The following is a 19127-nucleotide window of genomic DNA, read 5'->3' as shown; positions in this document are numbered from 1 at the left end:
TTCCCCACAATATGTCAGTAGCATTTAAGGAAAAAATCAGTTTGGTGTAAGGTGCATGTATGTTCTAAAAAGAATCTCAACACTACCACAAAAATCAAAACCACCTTGTAAATGAGGCTATTTCAGTCTTCTGCTGCTGCTGCTCAAGACTTTCCTTTGGAGAAATGGCTTTGGGAAGTTTGGCCAGGAAATGTAGCCTAAGGCAGCTTTGCAGCCCCCTCTTTGCTTGTTGCACTTTTTCCATTTGTTCCTTCGCTTTTTGCAGGCTCTGACTCAGGGAAGGTGCGTATTATCCACTAGACACGTCGAAGAAGAGGGAAACCAATTAGGGTCGAAATAAATGCTGGAGAGAGAGAGAGAGAGAGAGAGAAGGGGGAGGGGAAGAGAGAGATTGAGAGAGAGAGAGAGAGTCTTGCTTCAAATTGCTCTCATGTTAGAGACGAAATGAGAATTTAGGGCAGGTGGCACTTTGCATTATTATTATTTGGGTTCACATATGACAGGCAAATCCTAAAACGGGATGGAAATGGACATTGCTACATTTATGGCCAAGGTTTCAACAAAAACTTTTTTTCCCTTGCCTTTGTCAGAATACGAGTTTGAGTGGGGATTGTTCCTCACTAAGTTTTGGTAATATTGTTGGGGACTGTGATTTTTCCAAATGTTAGTTATATTGTTTGGGACTCTAATGAGCCTAATTAAAAAAAAAAGGTGGTAGTGGTAAGGGGCAGGAGGTAGGATTGTAAGAAATACTGTACCATTTTCGGGTCTCAGATGGATGATTCATATTAAATAAACTATTAATGTCCTTTTGTAGAGAATGTGGAAGGAACTTTGGGTTAACAATGAACACAAAATCTCCTGTATCCCAGCAGTAATGTTTCTTTGTTTCTTATAGATGTTTTCACCTCCTGTGAGCAGTGGGAAAAATGGACCAACTTCTTTGGCAAGTGGACATTTTACTGGCTCAAGTATGTAAAATCTTTGCTTAGCATGCAATTAAAATATTCGTAGTTATTTATTTACATGCATTATGTCTGTTTTGGTTGTGTTAATCTGTTTTGGAGATCACATTCCTTGAGAGCTATATAAAAGCTGGTATTACTATTATTTCGACAAGTCTGATTGGAACATTTTCAAATATTTCCATATTTTTGTTATTGTAAATAAAAAAAAATCAACAGTATAATTGTTCAAAGTGAGCTCGGTTAAATCTCATTTTTTAAAAAATCAAACGGAGAATGTTTTGTTTAAAAATTGGAGTTTCTGTGTTTATATATGAAGAACGATAACCAAAACAGCTAGGATAAGACTTAGTTTGTAAACAGGAATAAAGCCTCTTTTATTAAATTAAATAAATAAATAAATAGGAATCATAATAGAAAGGTCAGCCATACTAAAGCAAAGAATTCTTAATTTTAGAAGTGAATGTTTACTGATTGAATAATCTTGATCAACTTGAAATCTCAAAATTTTTCTTTTTAATTTAATACACTAATACTTTTTCTTTCCTAATGTTTTTACTCCTTTCAAAGAGTCTCCTGAAATTCACTGAGTATTATCATTATTATTAATATTTATTATTTATTGTAGTTGTAGTATGTGGGCGACTTTTTCATCTAATAAATATAGGATCCTTGTTGGTGACACATTATATATATGTATCTATGTATATGTATATATCAGAGTTTTCGCAATAGAACACCTGTACAATGATTGTCTGGCAATTAGAGAGGAGTTTTATGTCGGAAATTTTTATATGCCTGACTACTTCAAATTAGACACATTTAAATTTCTTTATTCTTTTGCCTATTCCATTCCATTTAAGAGGGTTTCCTACATTGCTGCAGGGAGTGTTTTGGATGTGTCACAAATATATCTACAGTTAAACAGTTGCAGTGTCTTAAAAGTACTGGCAATTGAACATAACTGTACAATATACCTAACAGTATTATATACAGAATACTGCTCTAAATCAGATAGTAAATTTGGACTAGTCTTTACTGCAAACTGTTACTGGATATCTAGATATATATATTACAAGTCATTGCATATAGTTTCATGTCTGGTATTTTCAGTTTGTACTCAAGTAATTAAAGAAACCTCTTCTGTGCATTCAGTTTAACCATTTTTATGAAATGCACTGATACATTAATTAACTTTTAATTTCTAAAGAAGGACTTTATTACCATTAATTTGAAGTTAGTCTGTATTATACAATATTTATGTCATATTAGCTGCCACTTAGAGTTATTAAACTCTATTTTTTTAAGTCTCCTCTGATAATATTTAGATTTTTTTAAAATAATGAAAAAATATTTATGATTTTTCTTCATAAATATAGATTGTTTTTAGTTTAGTGACTTTGGAAATTTTACTGATCTCAATAACTTTATAGTCATAGTTTGCCTAATATCTCTTATGTTAAAGTACTTAATCCTATTTTTATAATTTTATTGACAATAGCTATTTTTATTGAATGTATAATATTCAATACATTTGTTTTCATTGGACAGAAGTGTAAAGCATTTGTGCCAGACAAATCAATTTGTCATGCTTATACATAATCAATGCAGTAGCTAACTCTGGTCTAGCAGCAATTAACTAGATTGTTATATTTAAGAAATTTGTCTTACGCTTCAGCTATGAAGTCAGTGTGATAAAAAATAACAAAGGATAAAAATTCTATACATTTAGTGAAATTGAGTTTTATAGTGTTTGTATTATGTCTGAAACTGAAACTATGGAAATAACTTTGGTGCATCATTTTTGACATGCAAATAATTTAATGAACTGAGGTAAGTCAGTAATATTAAGATGTGGACCATTTAAAGTAACAGCTCTCTTTGAAATTCTTACTTAATCTCACTCTGTGCTAACATGCATATGCTTAAATATACCAGTTTGTGATAGAAGAGGGTAGAATTTCCCTGCCTGATAAATAGAAATATATATTAGTAGATTTTATTCACAGTGGTGTGAAGAACAATGTACACTATTTGTGTAAATAACTTGCAATTTACTATATAAAAATCTCCTGTTTGGTCATTAGACAGGGAATTTAAAATGAATATTCATTGGTTTCCAAAAAAGATGTCAATGACCACATGTTAAAAGTATTGTACCCAATGCGCTAAATCGTATATCTGTGGCCTGAAGATATAGTTGTATAAAGAAAAAGTGTAGTTATTGTTTCATGGTGTTCCTGCTAGTCAGTTAGCTGTGAATAGTACTGCCTTGGAAACTGCTGCAAGAGATGTTTTAGATAAATGAATATTCAGCAGCCTTAAAAACAGTGATATTAGTAATTCGGAAATATAATTGTCCCAATTTTTTTTAGCTATCAAAATTTGTTCAAAACTGAGACTTATATACAGTTTACTTTTTCTATTGGATAGATGAACTTAAAAAGTTTGAGTAGACAAATGACATTCCTCTATAAAACTGATATTTCTTGTGTTGAAGAGGCACAGATGTCGTCATCCCTCTGTGTTGACTTGAAACTTCTCAGTACAAAAAAGACCCCAAAGAAAAGTAGTCCCATGTAGTGAGGTGAAACCAACTGGGTTTTGCGAAGTGTGGTAACGTTTAATCTTGAAATCATCTTATAGCTTTTTACTCATTTAATACACAGTGCTCTGTTGTGATTTGTAGTGTGTGAATGGAAATAAAGTAGAGCCATATTTCCTTTAATCTTTAATTTCACAAACATGGATTCTTACCACCTTAAGAAATGGTGAGGCTGCAAGGGAGAAAGGAATGTAACCTGAGCCACAGCCATGACATTCCCATGGAGCATTTTTCACATGAAAGGTTTTTGTCAACCCAGTAAAGGACCAGCAGCTTTTGTTTGATGTTTGCAGGTGTTCAGCAGAGAGCACTAAAACAATTCAGCCATGCTGGTTAGAGGCTCTATGACCTTAACAGGGGGAATTGGTGAGGATTGGAATTATTTTTAAGAAAACTTACCTAGAGTTATTTCAACTTGTATATTGAATTTGTAAAGTGATTTAGTACCTGCTAGCCAATGGTCTTAAACCAAAATGGGAAAGACACATACCCATTTGAATTAAGCCTTATTAATTTTTAGGAGGCGATGCCAAAATAACAAAATCTACTTTTCCAACATTCTAAAATATGTTTTGAATATCTGTCATGTCCTTCATTTATATCAGCTCTCTACAATAAAAACTGTTAGTTAGCAATGGGAGTGTGAGATAAGAGAGAGACAATAATTGTTTGTACTTGATTTTGAAATAGATTTTGATACAGACATGATATTGTTGGTACTGAACAACTTGTTAGATCTAGGACATTGGTCACATCTGGCACAATTCAGATTTCCAGCTATTATATGGTGGTTACAAAATCCCTCTCCCTCCCAGTTGTGTTAAATTTTGACTGCTTCTTCTTCTGCTAGTATTTAATTTTACCTACATTTTCAAGCATCTATTAAAGATTGCTCACAGTATGTGTATTTGAGTATTGTGTGGATGAGAACAGCAATAGAATGAATTAAAGCTTAGGATTGGCCATTCCTATTGTGCGAAAAATCTTCGTTAGCATAGACATCACTGAATATGTCAATTGATTTAAAAGATTTAAAAGCTTGCTTTTTTAATTTTGTCCCTAGTTTGATTAAGGTTGTCCTGAATTAGAAAAATAGTGATCACCAAATAATATTTCTTTAAGTAGAAAGACACAAATTCAGTTTGATTTTGAATTATTTTTGACTTGGGCTGTGTTTGTGGGTAAATTGTAGCAGAATGTGAAGGGCTTTTAGCACAGTTCATTCTTTGAGCATGCCCCTCTGTGATAAAGCACATTTTTTTTATTATTAGTTGATCAGCAGGAAAACTTATACTAAATAGGTTTTGGTAGCTGTTGGGTCTAGTGCCACCTCAATTTGCATCCACAGCTCCCATTAGTGTCTGTAGGAGGTGTGTGTGGGGGGGGGGCGGGGGGGCGGGGGGAGAGAATAGACGCAATTGGGAGATTTTTGTGAGGAGTGCTATTATTATTATTTGTTTTTTTAAATGCAGAATTACCGTTCAACAGCAGAAAATAAAATATGAGAGATTTTAACCATACAGAGGAGTAGTTTTAATAACTGAGAAGTAGAAATTGGCATTGGTGAATGAGTATATGTTGCAGTTAAATAGGTGCCCTGAAGGACTAGCTGTAGACGTTCAAATTTGTAATGGATTAAGTTAAGGGTCAGACTTAGAAAAATATTATTTAATATGGGCGTGGGCTTTAGTTGCATGTTGTGTCTTGTTTATCAACTTGACACAAAACATTCCATCATTTCGGTGTATTGAGGCAAAAAAAAAAAAAGTAGCTGTAGAAATCGCAGACCCTTTGATCATTTAACCTGCCAGTCTTCACTACTGTCAGATTGTATTGATGGATTGTAATCGTTTTCTTTAATTTTGTCTTTTGCTAATCTTTGAGGATTTAGCTACTCAAATACTCAAGAGCAACTGCTTCCATATTTTTCATCACTAATGTTGTGTAATTATGATTAAGAAGAAAAAGAATGCTGGTTACCTCCCATCCTTCCAGCTATGTTTATGTATAAAGAGCTTGGTCCTGCTCCCATTAGCCTCCATGGCAAATCTCCTGTGGACTACACTGGAAGCAGGATGAGGCCTACATTGTGGTATTTGAATTGGCCCTGAGATCCCATACTACCTACATTTAGGAGTAAATAGGAGAGATTATTACCAAGCATGTACCTTATTTAAAGTGCCAAAGAGAGTTTTATCCTATAAAGAGCATCATAAAGTAATTGCCATCTATAATTATTTGAATATATTTTAATATTTGAAACTAAATTAGTATCTTAATAATATCAGAAAGAAAATGTGACCACCTCTTAACTTCCGACGAAGTGGTCAGTAACAAACTGTAGCCTTGGAAGGTGATAGTTTAGGTAACAATTTACAAAAAAGGTTATGTAGAGTGCAGTATGGTGTTTATTATATTTGAAACTGTAATTTATACGTGAACTTTGTTGTTAGCTAGTGTATCTTTTTTTGTGTTTAGTATGGGTTTGTTGTTTAATCATGATCAGGGTATACCTATCCCATGATGTATGTATGTATGTAACCCCATGTATGTACTCTATAATTCTAAAACATATATTTTCACAGTCTGAGTGATAAAAAATTAATTGGGTCCAAATTCAGCCAGTGCAGCTTGAAAGAATCATGTGCAGCTGCCACGGGAGTCTGTAGGCCAAATTTAGCAGTGACATAAATGATGTTATAAGTTATTGAATGCATGTAAGTTAGTCTGAAAAAGGTGCAAGTGTTAAACCAGTGTAACTTGCCCTGATCTAGAATTAAGTGGGTTTTCAAAACCAGTGTAACTTGCACGCTGAAGGATACAGTAGAAAAAGAGATTATCAGGAGAGTGTGAGAGACAATAGGTTTCTTCTAATTTGATTTGTGCCCACACCACCCGCAGCCTGCTAGGAACCAAATTCACATTCCTTCTTGTCATAAGTCAGTGCAACTCCCGTCAACTGAATTTGATTCCCATAGAACACTACTGAGGCATAGATGATAATTGCGTTGTGCACCTGCTGAACAACAGATCCTGAAAGGTGCATTGCTTTGCCACTTACATACATTTTCTGGCCATCTTACATTCAGTGTGTAATTTATGCTACCGTTTATGCCATGGTTGAATATGAAAGTCCAGCATTTGATAATGACTCTAGTAAATAACAGGTTTTAAACAAACACACTTTGGGATTCAAATACTGTTAAGAATTAAATAACATTTTTGGACATCAGCAAATTATGTTTACCATATTACTGTAATGAGGAAATCACTTAAATAACAGATGAACAACTAAGTCACATAAACATGTATAATAGAACTATGTAATGAAAGTTTATGCTGAATCTCTTTTAAATGCTCAGAATCACAAAGTACTAAAGACTGTCATATAAACAGTTGTGTTTTGAGCTTAAAATTATTCCTTTTTTCTTACATTTGCTATGAAAAACAGTCATTTTTTAAGCTTTTCAGCTCAAACATTTACTTCTAAAGGTAAACTACATTTTGTATCTGGAAATTTTTGACTTAGTAAGGCTTAGAAAGAAGTAGAGTTGTGGTGGCCTCTGGCCTGTGATTTTCAGTGTTTGATATTATGATGCTATTTAGATCTGTTCCCATGAGCCAATATAACAGATCTGCAATTGCTTAATAAGGAACAGTGTGTGTGTTTCAAATAGTCTGTATTTTAAACGTCTTTTACCAACATGTTTTTGGATAAATGTTATCAGGGTGGTGAACATAGCCATTCAACAGGTAGAAATTAAACTTGTCAAAAAAGTGCAAATTCATTTATTTTCAGGAAGTATCTCAAGGGTCATACTACTTTTGTTTAGATGCTTATAGAACCACTGGGGAAAAATCCCATAGTGTTCACTCAGACAAAACTCTTATTGAAGTTAGTTGGGTTGTACGGTCATAAATAAAGTCAGATTTTGGTCTCTAGAGAAAAGAATCAATGTAATTTGGGAATAGTTGACATGTCCTATTTAATAAATGTATATATTTATACTGTAGTAAATATAAGTGTGTATGTTATACTCCTCCATAACCTTTGTTTATATGTTTATCAGTCTTTAAATTCATAGAAATCCTTCGGACAGGAATCCCGAACTTTTTTTCTGTCTGGAAAGCACCCTACTACATGGTTGGAAGCAACGGGGAACAAGATACTCCCAAATAACAATAAGAGCCAAACGAGATCACTTTGGACATTTAGTCTGGCCCACACTCTGTTCTGCAGTGTTAATCCCTACAAGAAACTGCATGTAGGAATCTCGATTTTAAACATAGAACCGGATTTTAAAAAATAACTACCAAAATCGTGCGTCCGCATTTGAGTAGCTATTTATATTTGAATGTCCAAGGGCCGAGAGCAATGAGGTCTTTAGCGTCGTCAACTCCTGTTGTTGTTAGGAAGTACTCCCAAGATCTGGCCCAAGTGCCCAAGTTTTGCTACCATTATCCGTATTTATGAAGTATAAACATTTGGGATGTGTGCCTTCATGCTATATGTCTTTTTTTGAATATTGGGCCTCCATATGTCTTATCTAACCTGCTCTCAATAAGGGCTTATTGCCTAGTAGTTATTGGTAAGGCTGTAGTACAGCAGCAGTAGTGATTGAATTTTTAGACAATTTTCTTAATATTTTATAAGGCTATTAAAGTATTTTTTTTTCTTAACAGACTTGCAGGAATAGCAAAAGTGTTGAGAAAGGTTGGCATGTTTACTTTCATCCCAAAAGTAAATAAAAGTGCAGTTGATCAGCTTATCAAACAACCAAGTGTGTTTAAAAATCAGTTTATCTTGGTGGATTTCAGAGCTGTGAAAAGGTATTTTATTTAAAGGTACAGTAACACTATTGTTCCTGTGAATGCTATTGTGCTTTCTTGTGACAGTTAGTATTCAATGAATGACTTTCTCGGCTATCATTGGTGGTAATGACAAGATGGAGTTTATTAACTGTATTGATCTATTTTGGAAACAGCACTTCACACGTCCTGCTGTATTTGGAGAGTACTTTTGAGGAATTAGTCTTATCCTATAGAGTTGATTTTTAAAAATAATTAGAGATTCCTCTTTCAGTTGATGGAAAAGCCTCTGAGGTTAAGATCATGTATTAAGCACTTACGTAGCGCCTTTCACCCAGTCTAGTCAAAATCTGTCGAAAGTGAAGGATGAGATATTGGTCACTGAAATTAAATGTTTAATAAGGGTCTGATCCTGCTTCCACTGAACTCAAATTCTGATCTCCAGTTGACTTCCAGGGGAGTAGAATTGGGCTTTAATTGTCTTCTTTCAGATTTGCTTTAAGGGTGACGTGTCCTGCAGACCTTACTTGTGTTAGTATTCTTATTGAAGTCAGTGGGAGCAGTTAGGTCCGTGGACTTTCTCATGTGATTAAGAGCAGCAGATTTGACCCCTATGTGGATATGCTATATATATTCGTGCTTATTATATTCATAGGGTGAGAGTCTGTGCTGTGCCATGATAGAACTTGCAATCCAAGGGGAAGTGGGGCTCAGGTGTCTGTCACCTTTGTGCCTTTCTGATTCTGATTAGTTCAGGGGGCCTCAGTGGCCCCTAGCCAGGGCTGTCCACATCATGATAACCTATCACCAGCTGCCTGTAGACAGAAGCACTGTCTAGAATCTCTGCAACACTATGTGCTGCAGGTCCACCTCTTCATACCCTTGACATCCCCTTCCCATCTTCAGCCCCACCCTTTATACTAGGATTTGCAAGAGTCCTTGTAATACAGCATGTGGCTGTTGTCTTCAGTTCTTGTGCTGGGGGAATTCTCCTCTTGGCTGTCTCCTAGGGTTTTAGAACCCCTTAATGTTGCTCCAACCCTTTTACTCAGCGTACTATGACCAGAACAGGGGTGAGAATCTCACCCACAGATTTTAAGTCCAGAGGGAACCATTATGATCATGTAGGGTGTCCATTTGCATAACACAGGTCATAGAATTTCACCCAGTAATTTCTGCATCTAAGCCAATATCTTTGACAAAGACTTTCAGTCTAATCAGATATACCAATATACTATATAAGATGATAGGGTTCCAGTTCATTATATTTTGTGAGTCTGTAACTAGATTGGGCACCCATCTGTCTGAATTCTGATGATGTTGACCATAAACAAAGGATTCCTGAACTGCCTTGTTCCTGAATAATTTATATAAAATTGGGGGTTACCAGATTAACACAGCATAACCTGGTTTCTCCTTGGATCATGCATTTAACTATGGTCAACCCGTTTGATAAATAACCGTTAAAATGATTTTGTTATGTTAAAAATAACAAAGCATGACTCCTGATTGAATATCAGGACTGTAATTTAATCTCAGAGGTTCTGGTACTGTTCATAAACCATTTGAGTTGTTTTGTACTTTGTGACATCAGCCTAAAACTTGATTGAATTATGTCTTTGTACCGTGAGAGCACCTGCTAGTGCCGCTAGACTTAAGGGTCTGTCAGCATTTCCATTACAAACCTTCTTTCTGAGAAGTTTGTGCCTTGGACTGAGCATTTGAATTTTGCTCAGAACTGACATATAAACTTTCAGCCTGGAAGCAAAATACTGCCAAACTGTAACATAGTGCATAATGTGTCAGTGCCACATTTTTTTCACCACTGGTTTTCCCTTTTAAGATGTCTGATCCTGCATTCCTTAGTTGGACAGAGCTCCTATTTCAAGTCAATGGGAGTTTTGCCGGAGTGAGGACAGCAAGTGTTGGCCATCAGTGAGATGCAAATGCATGAAAGGGAGTTATTTTGAAGTCTTAAAAGCAAGGCTATCCTGAGCTGAGGCTGTGACAGGCGGAGCCTCTGTAGTGCAAGGGCCTACAAATTCTTTGTGTGAACCTGCATATATTGCATATGTTTTGAGGGTGACTAGGTGCATGGTAGATCCATACTAGCAGCCTTGCCTACTGCTAGCATGACGGACCTGTGAAGGGATTCCCATCTAGAGAGCAATGCTGGGTTTGCTTTCAGGCTGTCAGTCCCTTTCCTAAACCACTGCCTAGCACCAATCACTTCTCGCCCCCTCCAAATAAGATCAGAAGCAGGAAAGATATTGCAGTCAGCTATGTAGCAGTGGACATTGTGGTTCAAAGCATACTTGGGGGCAAATATTCATTTAAATGTTTTTGTTATATTTTAAACAGAATGTAAAAGTCTCATCCCTCCATAGAAACTTAGAAAGATGCAAATAAGTGCGTGGGAGTATCTTCTACCTTGAATCCGTGGAGCCTGGAGAGTGAATCTTGTAGGGCACATGTGAGGGCAGAGGCTAGGAGGGAGTGCAAGGCAACCTGGTAGCATCTGCAGTGCTGCTCCTTTGGCTGAGACTCTCATGAATGAAGATCTATGTTAGCATCAGGCAGATTTCTTGTGTCTATTTAATATGTATATAGATACATCATGTGGTTTGATACCTATGTAAAATGGGATTAAAAATGGAATTTCTGTGCTCAGATGCACATTCATAATTCCAATGACTTGAATGGCCCAGAGTTCCATCACTTTTACAATTTTAAATTAGAATGATAACAAATCTGTAAATACACTTTTTGTGATTTAATTATACCCTGTATATTAATTCAATAAGTTTGTTTTCTTTGACCATTAAAGTGGCTTTTTAATCACATAAAATAGGGGATATGCCTGAACTATAGTTTAGTCAACCTTATGGTGCACTGACATCAGACTATGAAAACCCAGTGTAATGTGTCAATTTTTGGCAAACCAAATAGTGCTTGAATTCAGTTTTCATGATCTCGCATTAACATTTAAGTACAGACTCTAGCTGGTTGATCAGGGATATTCATTCTGGATAAGATTGGGTTGAAATACTAAGTGAACAGAAATGGAAAAAGGCAAGTATCTTGATCCCACGTAAGTTCAATGGAAGGTTTGCCATTGACTTTAGCTGAGACAGAATTAGGCCCAATAATACTACATTTTGATCAGAAGAAGATTAACATTTTAGTTGTAGAAAATGATAAAGATACCCTTATGAGAGCTATTTTCTTTAAAATAAAACCTAAAAGAAAATATTTATCCTTTTACTCCGTAGAAGACTTGAGTTCAGGAGTCTATGTTTGCTTGGTTACTGTTGATAACATCAGCCTCCTCCATGCTATCATTGTTTAGAGGGAACAGGCAGAATGCTGATCTTTGGATTGGCAGGATGTGAAGGAAGAGGAGGGTTTATCTTGTGGTTAAGGCAGTGGACTGAACATCTAGGTTCATTTCCTAGCTCTGCCACAGATTTCTTTGTGACATTGGGCAAGTCCCATCTCTCTGACTGTGTCTCAGTTCCCATCTGAATGGGGTAGATAGTACTTCCTTTGTGTGTTTGGTCTATTTCTTGGCAGAGACTGTCTCTTTCCTTTTGTTCAGTGCCTCGCACACTGTGGCCTCTGAACACTGCTGTAATACAAATAAAAATAAAAGTGATTTTCAAATACTGGGTTTTATTCTAAATGTGTTTTTAATTTTTAACTCTGTATAAGAGGTCAGTCCTGCAAAGCGCTGAGCATCCACAGGAGGGGTTCAGCATCTTGCTGAATTGGGTCTGTATTCTGTTAGAAGTAAGTCCTTTTTTGCTCCTTCCCTCCACTGCATGACTGTTCCATTCTATGCCTCCAAAGAAGTGAGCCGTAGCCCACGAAAGCTTATGCTGAAATAAATTTGTTAGTCTCTAAGGTGCCACAAGTACGCCTGTTCTTTTTGCGGATACAGACTAACACGGCTGCTACTCTAATACCATCCAATAGGCATTAGAACTACTACGGTTTTGCTTCATGGCCTGTTGGGACTGAACAGAGGTTTAGAGAGAAGGGCAGGGGTGCGTTCTTGGCTGCATGACCGCCACAGATAGATCCAATACCCAAGCCTCCTGCAAGGGGAAGGATGGGGCTCAAGAGCTTCCTTAGCTTCTGCAGCAATAGCAGACCTGGGTTTGCCCTACTGTTACTCCACCAGTTTGGTGCGTCATTTGTCTCCCTTGATCTCAGTGGACCTCCCCAACACTCAGCTCTTTTACCTGCATTGTGGAGGAGAGCATATGGATATTACGAGGATATGGATATTACGATTTAATGGAGGAGAGAATATGGATATTACGATTTAATGATCTGGATATTAAGATTTTTGTGTTGTGATTTTATTGCAAAAGCCTAAAGCTTTGCACTTCACCTTGCAGAAATCATACCTACCCAGATTTAGAAAAAAATGCTGGTTTAGTCCTTCTTAAATACCTTATTTTACAGTACAATGTATATCAAAGCACTTCATGAAAGCTGTATTGATTTTTGGTGCATAATTTTACCTGAGTTTGGATGAACCACTTTTTTTGGTTGTTAGGCTTTTTCGCCAGTAACTGAATGTTTGTGATGAAGATTTGGAGGAGAAATGGACATAAAGATTTAGAAAATAAAGATTTGCTATTCTTGTCTGTGTAGATAAGTTGGGCTATTCTGTTTTTTGATGGACTTCTACAATTATTTATTGCCTTGTATTCTTTCATCTCGTCTATGTATTACCAAAACAATTTGTTTAGTAGGACCTTGTAAACTGAATTCACTCTTCTATGCTGGCTAGGTATCAGATACCACATGCATTATGTTATCAAGGAGTCTTTGTTGATTGGTCTTAAACTAATGCTATTTGAGGGCAGTTCTGTTCTTTGTGATATTCTAGGTCCTCTGAAATCAGGTTTATTTGATTGTATTTTGTCCATAGAAGCCTTTGGAGAAGAATGTAGTTAAGTACATCTAGAAGCTAGATGATGCCGCTTCATTCTACAGGATCTAGTTGCTAACAAATGCACTGCTTAACTTCTGTTTTTCTAATTGTCTAGTTGTCTAATTGCTCTGTAGATTTTGTATTCTTTGGGAATATTTACTTAGGAAATACTGTGTCTTATTGTATAAATAGAAAAAAAAATCATGTTCCTAAATTAGATATTTCATAAATACCACAAATTAGAGAATTTAATTTAAGAGCCAGCTTATTAACTAATGGACATTGTTTTTTTACTCTCCTAATTTCCTCATTTATATTCCACTTTATTTCTTTTAAAACTGGAGTAGCTAATTGGCATTAGTGGCAGCATAGTGGTGACAGTGCTTCAAGTTCATGCTCATGTCAAGATTTGATTAAGCGGTTTGGCCAGTGTGAACTAGCAATGCTTCTTCTCATGTCTCTGACTGTGATTGAAATGTACAAGATCCTGAAAATGCGTTGATATCTAATTAGGAAGTTAACATAGCAAAATTGCCAATTACACAAAAATAAACACACAGTTCAGAACAATTTTGGTACCATAGGAGCTTTTAATGTACATTCTGCTCCACATCTACAAGTACCTTGTTGGTTTTCTGCTTAATACTTAGTGGTGAAAATTAAACCTTATATTATTATTTTAAGCAAGAAACTAGTTTAGTTGAAAGACTGTTGCCAGACTTAAAAAAAAAAAACCATTTTCACTCCTCTCTGGGTTAATATTAAACATTTCTGCTTAGTCCTGGGTAATCAGAGACTGTATCAGGAAGACTGTTCTTCCTTCCTTGAATGTGGAAACTGGAATGTGTGATGTGTTGTACCTTTACGTGTAAGAAGACAGTCTGCCACGGGACAGGGCTGGGATGCATTTTCAAAATGGGAATTTTACAGAGGGAGAGACACAGACACACTTTGCTAAGTCTCATGGAGATTTTATATTTGTTCCTTCTTTGTTGATTTCCTTAATCCAGTCATTTAGACTGAAAATCCAAAAAAAAAAAAAAAGAGGCAGATATATTCTTTCTATACAGTGGTGGAGCAGGATGAGACCCATTTCCTGCAAGAGGGACAATCAACTTGATCAATTAATCAATTTCAAAAAATGGGTTTGCAGGTATGAGATTTACTTTGGAATTCCCCTGCAAATTTTTGTGGTTTTACGACCACATTTTCCTATTTTTTGTTTTTAAATCTCCATCTGTCTCTGTCTGAGAAACCCAGATAAACAGGAAATTAAGTATGTAGGGGAAGCAGTGAAAATGTCTAATATACAAAGTAGTGTGAAATGCACCAGTAAACACACTGAAAATAATAGTGAGAAAGAACTTACTCTTTTTAATCTTTTTCATTTGCACTAAGGTTTTTTTAGTTGATGGGGTCTCTTTAAGTGTTATCAGGGTCTGTTTTATCTCCTTTCCTTTTCCCCAGAATACAGTGACCTTTCTCCACTCTCATGACTGTCAGATCATTAGATGAACAGCAAATCCATTCTCTTGTTCTAGTGTTTTTCCCATTATTGATTTATATTCATGGAAGACTGTCACTGTGTTTGGGGTGGCACAACATTTAGAGTATGGCTTGGTTCCGTCTCACAAATAATTTAATAATCTATTCCATGCCTGAGCTCTCAATATGTACAATATTCAGAGTAAACATTCTTTACCGAAAATACATACTCTAATATCAAGGAAAGACATATCTGAAACGTCTACGAAGCTAGAAGAAATAACAATTTTGTCTGTTGATTTCTTCAACCCATGCTAAAAAACAAAGTGTTACCTCATTACTTTCTAGAATGTGTCTCGATTTAACTTAGCAGCCCAGTGCATCCCACAGCAAAAATTCTTATTGTTTATTGGGAAGGATGAAGCTTAATACATTTTTCCAAGTACATGAATCCATCAAAAGAAATAGCTGAAGGTGAATGGGAGTTACTGAGACCCCACGGTATCTAAATGAATTGTATCCCAAAGGTACTGTATGTTTTAAATATCACACCCTCCCCCGAGAACCCTTGTAGAGAGGGATATTTGTAAACCCCATGGTGCCAGAGGCTAAAAACTTTTCAAATGGCTCAAAAACATTTTGAAGCAGTTATAATGGACCATATGTTCCCTTTGTACTGAAAATGTGCACAAAGAATAAAGATCCACAGAAATGTACTGCAAAAATGAGCTGTGCTATTTATTCAAAGCATACCCTCTAGTCGTGGCTGGAGATGCTTCTTGAAGACAGCCAAAAATATGGTTACCATGTTGGGGAAACTATTATAGAAGACCAGGTTGTGCATAACTATGCAGTGAGCTATTTCCAGCTCCTTTCAGTCAGAGGTGAAGCCAGCCCTCCATCAGTAACAGCATATATTCAGTACTCCATGATAACATCATTATCATGCCAAAGCAAGGTTCTCGTGCCTGTGCATAGCAAGTTATTGTTATTAGCAAGGGAATCCTAAGCTGACCAATTAGTTTATAGCCCTGTATCTGGCCCAGTATCTGTTCTCTCAGAAAGATAATAGAGAGTGTCCTTCTTAAGCTGCCACATTTCCAAAAGTACACCTCTACCTCAGTATAACGCTGTCCTCGGGCGCCAAAAAATCGTATTGCATTATAGGTGAAACTGTGTTATATTTAACTTGCTTTGATCCACCAGAGTGCACAGCCCCGCCTCCCCTCCTGAGCAATGCTTTACCGTGTTATAGCCAAATTCGACATTCTTTGAAACATTTGAGAGCTGTCTCCAGCATCTGTACTGGAAAGGTTTATTTTTCTTATTAATTTCATTAGGGTTTCATGACAGAACTTATTTGTTGCGGAAGAACATCTCATCTACTGATGGGCGAACCTGACAAAAGATTTTGTGTTGACAAGCACCCAAAAGCTTAGATGCTTACCCAGTTACCTTGGATCTGCACAACTGGGTTGAAAATCTAGTGGGAACAGGCTTTCTGGTGGGATTGTGATATTTCTTGCTTATAGCTTAGCTAGAAATACTGCAAGAATGGCATTTCTTATGATATTTCAGCACTAACACTTCTGTTCCTGTTTGGAGGCAGCAGGTTCAGAAGTCTGAGAAAGTTTAAAAAACAAAAAACACTAATGGGGAAATATTATCCACAAATAAAGAGTTGGTAGTCATAGCTTTCTCTTAAGCATTAAAAATATTAAAGAAAGTGATAGTGGATTTATAGTGGATCACATCCTCAGCTGGTGTAAAATGGCATGCATTGCGCCATAGAAGTCAATGGAGCTATGTTGATTTACATCAGCTAAGGATCTGCTCTTATGTTGGGGAGAAGCTAATGGGATAAAGTCCATAACATCTTTGCTTTGGAGAAGACAGCAGGCAGGATCATTGCTTCCTGGGATGAAGAGATGCTGCAGCTCTTTCAAGCATTTGTGAAGCTTCCACTTAGAGGACTTTTTCTATTTTATCTTTAATCGTAAAATTAGAAGTGCACATTTCAGGATTTCTGATTTGGCTGAAGCCTCCTTCAAGCACACATTCAATAATTTGTCTTATTCATCTCCTCATCATGCACATGGTTATGTTACATTCACCTAGGGTGCAGTGATAGAGAGGGGAAGAATGAATATGGATGAATTGAGGAATACAAGTGCTGTAAGTGATTTTTACAGCTCCTCGTATTGAGTTGGATGCTCTCAAATGGGACACTGTTAAGACCTGTTCTATTTTTTGAGTCATCAAGTGCACTTCATGCAGGTTCCCCTCTGGGCTGGGGCCTGCTTTTTATCTTACGGACGTCAGAGGCAGTTTTGGCCCTGATTTCAGCAGGAGCAGGATCGGGCCCTTTCTCTGCCCCATTTGTCTACAGACTTATACATTTCAATATCTTGCAAGCTTATGCGAATGGAAGTGATGGGGACAGTGGGGAAAATGCATAGTTTGCACTTGTGGTCATGTTTATTTTTTTCTTGAGGGTTACCAGAAGATTAATTTTTATCTTACGTGCTGATACAGACCTTGCTGGGGTAAGACCTGGCTGGTGTCAGTGCAGATTTTCAGGGGGTAGAAGAGCATAGTGAAAACATGTTTCTGTATTTTAAAGTGATTAAAAATATTGACTTTTTCTAGCTTCATGATAATTTGTAATGAAAACCTTTTAAAAACATCCCCTGTTATTTTTATAGTTGGTGTATGCTTTGTATTTCTTTGCCCTACTGTTTGGTTAATAAACATATTTAAAAAAATATATATTCATATACACAACATTATCATGATTCGGCTTAAGCATCTGTAGTTATAAGTGCACTTCATTTCACCTAATTAAGTTATTTAGTCATTTACACATTAGCAACGTACTACATATTCCACTTTTACAGGAACTTATTTTAATTATACTCACAGTTCTGTTCTGCTCCATTATAGTCATAGATCAAGCTGAATAATAACCATTTTAAAAGCCATATGCAAAAGGAGATTATAGGTCATTAAGGCAAAACTACAGTAACATTTCTGATGGTCACAAATAGAAGTCTAACCAACATTTTTTTTTTTTCAGTCCTGTAGATACAATCCTCTTTGGGTGTTTAAGATGACAACTTAAGTACAGTTTTTTCAGTTTCTAATTGTTGGCATTGGACTAGGTAACTATAATTTCTGAGAGTAATAAAGATTACTTACATATACAATATTTGTTTCTGTCTTTCTCATACTGGTTCTGGTATTTGCCAAAGAGTCTGTATCCAATCCTATCATTCTAGCTTTTCAGCTTTCGCACACAGTACAGGATCTATCCAACTGGGAGTTCTTCACTGACTCCTTCCTCTCCCCCTCCCTCCAAAATACTTTGTTTGGTTTTAATTTTTCTCTGATGCTACCTATCATTTAATATCAAGGATCAGATTTACTAGTGTCAGACAGGACGTGGGCACAACTGCATTGAAGCCAGTAAAGCAGAGCCTGCTTGCATGAGCATTAAACTTGGTGCTAAGTCCGTGTCTGTGAAAGTTCACATCAGTGCTCTTATTTGTGAACAGTGATGGTGCTCTGAAACTGCAGGAAGGAGCTAAGCTCTGAGCAAACAAGCTATCTCCCTCCATTGAGAGACCACCATACCATTTCTTCGGTGCACTCTGTCCTGGCATACCAAAGTTGTTAACTCTAGACCATTTGTCATCTATAAGCTGCACCTGTTTTGCAATCTCTAGGTGCATTTACAATAAAAACATTAAAACAAAAACTCTCTGTCATCCCCACAAATGTTAGCAAATGCAAATAAAATAACTCACTCGCAAACAAAAGAACCCCAGTTGCACTGAAGTAACTCCTCGGAAAGTGCCTGGATAAACAGCTAGAATTTGCATCATTTCTTGAAGGTCAATATATGTACTAGGCTCATTTGATGAAGGGAGAACTGACTTGCAGGCCAAGGGCCCTCTGCTAAGTATACTCCCCCAGCTCTTGTATGAGGTTCTTTGGCCTGTGCTATGCAGGTCGTCAGATTGGATGATCGCAATGGTCCCTCCTGGCCTTAAAAATCTATGAATGTGTGCAGAAATAGAGACTTCGCTCACATATCCAAAATGTTCTCAGCTACTGAAGTAAAACATGAAAAAAATGTTTGTCTCTAAGATACACGAGTCCTAAACCATAAGGGCCTCCTGCATCGTAACCAGACCTTTTCAGTAACATGAGCTAGAAACTATTGCAGTCTGTGGTGTCAGTAGTAGCTGCCTGTTTCCCTTTTGCCCTCATGGACAATAGAATTTCAATATTCTCATCAGGCGAAAGTGACATATAC

At 36.5% G+C, this 19127-nt stretch overlaps 1 protein-coding gene and 1 long non-coding RNA gene across 15 annotated transcripts in view; both read left to right on the top strand.

Annotated features, from left to right (window-relative positions):
• The window catches only part of TCF4 (transcription factor 4), a 316652-nt gene that overhangs the window by 12880 nt on the left and 284645 nt on the right, over window positions 1-19127 (top strand). For 12 of the 14 annotated variants that reach the window (XM_039542743.1, XM_039542741.1, XM_039542744.1 and 9 more), the window contains one exon: window positions 899-971. In XM_039542743.1, the coding sequence (XP_039398677.1) occupies window positions 899-971 (73 nt within the window). Of the gene's footprint in view, window positions 1-401; window positions 554-898; window positions 972-19127 lie in introns of those variants that run through there. The other 2 variants (XM_039542755.1, XM_039542748.1) reach the window with 1 other exon arrangement.
• LOC120407244 overlaps window positions 8315-19127 on the top strand; it is a 37422-nt gene continuing 26609 nt past the window's right edge. Inside the window, exon 1 of the long non-coding RNA XR_005599857.1 lies at window positions 8315-8400. This is a non-coding gene — a long non-coding RNA (uncharacterized LOC120407244). The remainder of the gene's footprint in view (window positions 8401-19127) is intronic.

Source organism: Mauremys reevesii, linkage group 6 (genome assembly GCF_016161935.1).
Source record: "Mauremys reevesii isolate NIE-2019 linkage group 6, ASM1616193v1, whole genome shotgun sequence".
In the NCBI taxonomy this organism is placed as follows: Eukaryota; Metazoa; Chordata; order Testudines; family Geoemydidae; genus Mauremys; species Mauremys reevesii.
This window is presented reverse-complemented; position numbering and strand designations above follow the sequence as displayed.